The following is a 7,500-nucleotide window of genomic DNA, read 5'->3' as shown; positions in this document are numbered from 1 at the left end:
TCATATATATATACACATTTATTTTTATATTTTTTTAATAAATTTTACCCAAACTAATATCTTTTTTAAATATATTTAGACCCACACAGAACACACACACCACACACACACACACCCCACACCACTAACCGACACACACCACATAATCAAAACACCACACACACCACACACAACACACAAAAAATTTTTTGTAAAATTTTATTATAAATATTATATTATAATATATATATAAAATTATAATTACACACCACACACACACTTCACACAGGGTATATATAAATATATATATAATTATAATATATATATATATAAACACACACACACAAAACCACCACACACACACACCCCAACACAAACACACATATATGTATGTATATATAAAAATACCCCCCAAACTCTATATAAAATATATATATATATTATTATATAATATATTTTAAAATATATAAATATATATTTTTTGCTGTTTATCCCTTAAAACAAAGTACTGCTATGTAGTTGATGCCTTTTCCAAGCCCCCCTTATGCAATTATGAAGAGAAAACAATGCGAACTCTCCTGGCAAAACATCAGTGGCAGAGGCTGAGGGAAGTGTAATGATTTTATTTTTTTGATGGAAAGGGCCCCTTTCAAAAAATGTAATGTGTTCAATGATACATTGCTTACTTTTCCAACCCATTCCCCGGGGCATACAGTATCCGTCCCATCCCATGCGGTTTATTGTTTATGTTTTTATCCATAGGTACACTTTTATAAGTCCCAAGGGAGCCAATTACCGATCTGCTGTTCTCCCCATTTACCTTTTTTCTCAATTACGAAAATATTTTACGTTATCTTATTTTTCCTATTATATTGGGTTTAAACATTATAGAAATTTAAAAAATTTAAAAAAAAATTTACACCATGGGTATATAGAAACTAGTAAAAAATAAATTTCCCCGATTCAAGGAAAGGTGAAATAGGTAAGTCAGATCCATCTATGGTAGAGACTTTCAAAAAAAATAAAAAAAATAGCACAGCTTTTTTTCCCCATTTTTTACCCCAAATTTTCCCCCGGGGCAATGGTTAAAATCATTACGCCAAGCACAAGAAGAACCGCCCCTTGGAAAATCTGACTGAACAGTAAACCTCGTGATTCCGAGTTACGAAATCCTACCCTTCTCGGCCAGGGATGCACGGCCAGCGACAAAGCAACCTTAATGACCCGCCTAGATTGGGAGGCACCTGCCGAGTATTGTGGCTAAACTCAGAGAGAATGAGTAACAGCGAAAACCCACCTGGCGTGTGAGTGACCCTGGTGGCCTGCTCGTTCAGTTGGCCTCTGTTGTAGTCGTGCTCCAGTCTCCGCCGCTCGAGCTCCTGCGTTTTCCTCCGGTTCTTCCTCCATCTCTCTTCTCTCCTCCTCTTCCCTCTCCTCCTTGATGCCGTCCAGGTCCTGGGGCCGTCTCCTCCCCTGCTGAGGATCCTGTCTGTTGTAGTGCTCTTTTCTTCCGGGGCGGCCTCGGCTGCGGTAGTGGATGTCGCCGTCCGCTGTGGGCAGGTCAAGGTCAGGGTGAGGGTAAAGGAGGGCGATTTCTCACGTTCATTTACTCTCTCTTTCTCTTTCTATCTCTCTCGATCCCTATGTCTCCCTCTCTGTGATTTTCCGCTTATTTGCGTATAATACATATGAACACACAATCACGCACACTTATTTACACGAATGTACAATTTCCTACTGAGATTAGAAAATATGTATACTTGTGTAAAAATTAAATAACTGTAATCAAGCAAAACTTAACTAAGGTCCAGATTTCTTCTTCTATCAGCAAGAGCTTTATTACGACACAAATATAACTCCTAAAAGAAAGGAAGCAGGTCTCACACAGAGTCAAATTCAAAGACCAAAGCCTCACTGAACTGTTGTACCGCCTTTGTAACCCCGCAGTAAGCCTTACCGTCGTAAGTGTCGGGCCTGCTCTGCTTCATCTGGGGGGGCGTCGTCGGGCGGGGGGTCTCTTTGGGGGGAGGACAGCGGGTTAGTCGGGTCTAAGCATTAATCATAAGATATGGTAACCTCTTTCAAAAGGCTTCCTGGAGGTAACAAATAACAAGCTTGTCAAATAAGTAAAGAGACTGATGAACTATAGTAAAATAACTATCAGCATACAGCATATGTTAAATACTGAAACAGGACAAATGTTAATGCACTCACTATTGAGGGTGATTGAGCCGTCTGTCTCCGCAATGGAGTTCTTGGAGATGCACTTATACATTCCAAAGTCCCCGTCGTCCAAATCTGTTAGTAGTGGACATTTAAAGTTCCTTGAAAGGGTTTGCTTCCAAGACCTATCGTCTTTAGATCTATGTTTCGATTATATACTATACTTGAATGAGAACATCATTATGCAAGGAGGAAATATACAACGATCTCCCACAATGACTCTAAGACAACAAAGCACACAGACGTCGTCCCTTCGGCGCATCATCGGCCAGAGCCTCACCTCGGATGTCGAGTATCATATGAATCTTGTAATGGTTCTCGAGCGTCTGCGTGGTAATCCTGGACGTGTTCATGACCATGGCGTCGTTGAACTCCCAGTACGTAATGGCCTTTGGGTGCGCCTCCACGAAGCACTCGAGGCGGACGTTGGTGCCCTTGGGCGCACCCACCAGCTGGTTCGGGACGTGCATCTGCGGGGCGACTGCGGCGGAGAAAGGAGAACTAAGTCACTGCTCTCGAATTGACCGTCATCAGTGATAGTTTTATTGATATAACCATAAGCTGTCTTTTCGATGGTTACGTCCAACGCGACACCTCGCACGCGACAGGAATTGCATAGGCAGTAACATTTTTCGAGTGGAAGATGAATTCCTTCTACCTCGGTTATTTTCATGCATAGTCGTACCTAAATTCGATATCTATAAATCTATAAGCCCCCATATATCATCAAAAGCCATCTAAGTTATCATATTACAAAATACTGTATGCCAGTCGAAAAAATACCCAACACCTGTGTCAGTCACGACACAGGTGCTTGGTGTCCGCGACGCCCGAAGGCCACCGGAGAGGAGGGTAAGAGTTACACGTGTTGTTGCTGTTGTCATTTTCGTTCTTCTTTTTCTTTTATCATTATTATTATTATCATCACCATCATCGTTATTATCATTATTATCATTATCATTATAATTATTATTACTATCATTATTATTACTATTATTATTATTATTGTTATTTTTATAATAATTATAATGATAATAATAATAACGATGATGATAATAATAATAATAATAATGATAATAATAATAAAAATGATAACAATAATGATAATACTAATGATGATAATAATAATCATCATTATCATTGTTATCATTATTACCATTATCAGTATCATCATCATTGTTGCTATCATTATCATCATTATTATAATATTGATAATTACATCAACAACAACAATAACAATAATAATAATAACAATGATATTGATAAAAAGGAATAATGTTAATAATAATAATAATAATAATGATAATAATAACAATAAAAATGATAATGAAAGAAATGATAATGATAATGATAATGATAATGATAATGTTAATGATAATGAAATGAAAATGATAATGAAAAAAAATTAAAAAAATTGATAAGATAAAAAAAAAATAAAAAGGGTAACAAAAAACAATAATAATGATAAAAATGTTCAGTAATGATAGTAATAATAATAATCCTAATAATGATAATAATAATAATAATAATAATAAAAATAATAAAAATGGTAATAAAAAATAATAATGATAATATAATAATGATAAAAAAAATGATGAGGTAATAACCTAAAAATGAATAATGACAATCACCCAATCATATCATTTTATCTTTTATTTATCATTTTTTTTATATTATCATTATAACATATATAACTATCATTAACACTAATATGATTTAATTTATGTTTGACAATCATTATCAATTATTATCACCAATATACTTACACTGTGATTGTTTTATCTCATCCTTTTATGTTCTTTTATTTGCCCACTGTGTCTGATCTATCAATTTCCCTAAAACCGATGCCTCTTGATCTTAATTGGTGTAAAAGATATATCAACAACAGAAGGAAGACAAAGCTTGTGTAATAACGTACTGAGATCCTAGCGCGTTTGTGTAACTTTTCGTACAATAAGTTGGACTTCGCCTCTTTTGTGCAGACCAAATTCCTTCAAGGATGTAGAGGACTTTCTCTGGCCACTGCTCTCTTCGGTGGAATTGAATATTTTTTTCTACGAAGCATTTGAGAGGAACTGTGTAAGAAGCATTCTGAAATGCAGATCTTAACATTCATGACATAATGGCCCAATATCAACAATTTTTTGACTCTCGGCCTGATCCCCGCGCGTCACAAACCACGGAAAGGCAGACAAGAGCAATGGGATCGTAATGTGACGTGGTGATACTAACGCTCTGGAATTTCAGGTCGAGAAAGGATGATCTGCAGCGTGCTTAACTCGATCAAGCATTTCATTTCTTGTCAACTGATGTGGAAGCCAGACACATTTCTTCCATAAATATCTAATTGATGGAAGGCATCATTCGTAGATTAAATGCATAATGTATGGAAAATAAAGATTGTGCAGGAGAAGGTTTTATCAGATGACTGATCGAAGAAGAGTTATTAAGGATTAAAGACTTAAATGCCCCGACAAGGGATACTGGGGATTTCAATTTACAATCTGATTTTACTTAAAATTATCATTAATATCGTTATCATCATCCTTACTTTCATAACCATTATCATCATTATCATAATCATTATTTTAATCATCATTATCATTATCATCATTACTTTTATTACGATCATTATCATTATCTTTTGTTATTATTTTCTTATCATTATTATCATTAGAATGTTTGTTAATATCATCATCGCCGTTATTATATTATGACTATTATCATTATTATCAGTGTTTTTATTTTAATTATTATTTTCATTATCATTGTTATTATTATTATTATTATTATCATTATTATAGTTTTTATTATTATAATAATTATCATTATTATCATTATCACTGTCATCATTATTTTTCATATCATTATCATTATTATTATTATTTTATCATTATCATTGTTGTTGATGATTTATTATTAATATTACTACTACCATTATTATAATTAATTCTGTTATTATTATTATCATTATAATTATCAATACCATTATCATTATCGTCGCCTTTATCATCATTATAATATTAATAATAATTATGATAATAATAATGATCATTATTATTATTATTACTATTATTATTAATATCATTATCATTATGATAGTAATAATCATATTGATAATAACAATATTAATTATTATTATCATTATCACTATCAATTGTAGTTGTTGCTGTTATTTCTATTATTACTATTATTATCATTATTATCATCATCATCATCATCATCACTGTTTTGCTTTTGCTATTATTACTATTGTTATCATTTTTGTCATTATCCTTACTACTATTATTGTCATCATTATTATCATTATAACTATTATAATCATAAGTGTTATTGTTATCCTTACTTTTATCTTTATTATTCTGGTTGCTAATATTATTACTATTATCATTGGTATTATCCTTATCATTACCATTATCATTATATTATTATCATTATTATTATTATCCTTTTTATTATTATTATTACTATTATTATCACTATTATCATCCTTAATTTTATTATTGGCATTGTTTTTATTATCACTATCATCATTATTTTTATAATTATCATAACTGTTATCATTATCACTCTCGTTATTATTATTATTATCATTATTATTACTATTATCATTATCATCATTATAATTGTTATTATTATTATTATCATTGTTATTATTATTATTATTATAATTATTATTATTACAGTTATATTTATTATCATTATCACTATAATTATTATCATTATTGTTATAATTTTAGTTTTTATCATTATTACTATTATTGCTGTTATTATTATTATTATTTTCTTTTATCATTAGTCTTATCAACATTATCATTATCATTAGGATTATTCTCATTATTATTATTATCATTATTATTGTCGTTGTCACTATAATCATTGCTATCATGATCATCATTATTATTATTGATATTATCATTATTATTTACGTAATCATTGTTATTATAATTGATTTTATTGCTATTAGTGTTATCATTATAATTATCATTAAGATCATGATTATTATTATTATTATTATTATTACTAATACCATTATTAATATTATTATTATCATTATTACTATCATTATCATCATCATTATTATTACTATTATCATTGTTATCATTATCATTACTGCTATCAATGTTATTATCATTATTATTATCATCATTACTATTATTATCATTTTTATGATCATCATCATTACTATCTGACAGCTCCTTATCATCCTCCTTCATATTAGCATCGCTGCATCAGTCACCAATCGTCAGTATCACTATCGTTCGGTCAAATAAACGGGCTGCTATTACCGCTGCTATTGATATTATAATCATCTAGTTTTATTTATTCATCCGCCTATGAATGGCGGTTTCGCAGTAACAGTCGGACGGAAAATAGCACACCAGCGGCCATGAGCATATTCCAATATATCAATTATTTCCATTTGCTTTGAAGTTTGTTTTGGCAGTTATGACAAAGGGAGGGAAAAAAAGAAAAAAAAAAAGAACGGTCGTATTCACGCATATTGCTTCTTTGTTCAACCATATGGATTTTTATTCCCGGCTGACACATTTTGATGTCTGTGCACATTCGGTGTTCCATTTTGGTTATGAAAACGGCCTCCGGGCAGATCGGCGGACCATCTGGAAGAAGGCTTCAGCGTAGGCCTTTGTGCGTTTCATTCTGGGCGTGTACGTGCACTTATATAGAGTTTGTGGGATAACGAGTCTGTGCGTAGGAGGGATGCGTGCGTGCGTATTATGAATGTTTTTGTCTGTCTCTGCTGGGGATGGCTGTTGGAATGTGGTAACACCAGACTGTCATTGAGCAAGCGGGACAGATGAATAATAAACTCCGTATTTACTCCTACTAATAGTACTGTTTTCGCACCGCTTCCCGCGACGTGTCCGCGGCTGCCTCATCTATCTGGATTCTGACGGACAGCAAAGATGGCGACCGCACGTCTACGTCTATTCCTTTAAAGCAAGACAAAAGCTCTGCCTCGCGGATCCTGATGAGAACACACGGCGGCCACACGTTTTCATCCCGCCCTGTTAGACGCTATCATGCGGCCTAGGAATGGCGGTCGCGAGACTGTGATTCACTGACCACTTGGGTGTGGACTGCGAAGGCGGCTGGACGCGTCTCACCTGAGACTACTCTCGAAAGCGGGATTCATGTGTTTTTCGCTCTGCCCTTTCTAAGAATTGCCTTTTGATCCATTTCTCAAGAGCATTGACTGTAGATATTAGTCCACAGTTTATGAAAATCTACGTAAAAACAGCCTTAAAACCCCATCATTAGGGTATCAAGGAGGCT

The 7,500-nt window shown here is 33.3% G+C and overlaps 1 protein-coding gene across 1 annotated transcript in view; it reads right to left on the bottom strand.

Annotated features, from left to right (window-relative positions):
* The window catches only part of LOC125044878, a 13,024-nt gene extending 5,664 nt beyond the window's left edge, over positions 1 to 7,360 (bottom strand). Inside the window, exons 1-7 of the mRNA XM_047641842.1 lie at positions 7,332 to 7,360; positions 7,072 to 7,192; positions 4,155 to 4,293; positions 2,483 to 2,683; positions 2,194 to 2,277; positions 1,937 to 1,996; positions 1,277 to 1,529 (exon numbers count right to left, since the gene is read on the bottom strand). Of these exons, the coding sequence (XP_047497798.1) occupies positions 1,277 to 1,529; positions 1,937 to 1,996; positions 2,194 to 2,277; positions 2,483 to 2,683; positions 4,155 to 4,293; positions 7,072 to 7,192; positions 7,332 to 7,360 (887 nt within the window). The remainder of the gene's footprint in view (positions 1 to 1,276; positions 1,530 to 1,936; positions 1,997 to 2,193; positions 2,278 to 2,482; positions 2,684 to 4,154; positions 4,294 to 7,071; positions 7,193 to 7,331) is intronic.
* Positions 7,361 to 7,500: the final 140 nt, after the last annotated feature.

Source organism: Penaeus chinensis, chromosome 36 (genome assembly GCF_019202785.1).
Source record: "Penaeus chinensis breed Huanghai No. 1 chromosome 36, ASM1920278v2, whole genome shotgun sequence".
Taxonomy (NCBI): domain Eukaryota; kingdom Metazoa; phylum Arthropoda; class Malacostraca; order Decapoda; family Penaeidae; genus Penaeus; species Penaeus chinensis.
Note: the sequence above shows the minus strand (reverse complement) of the source record. Positions and strands in the feature narration are given on the sequence as shown.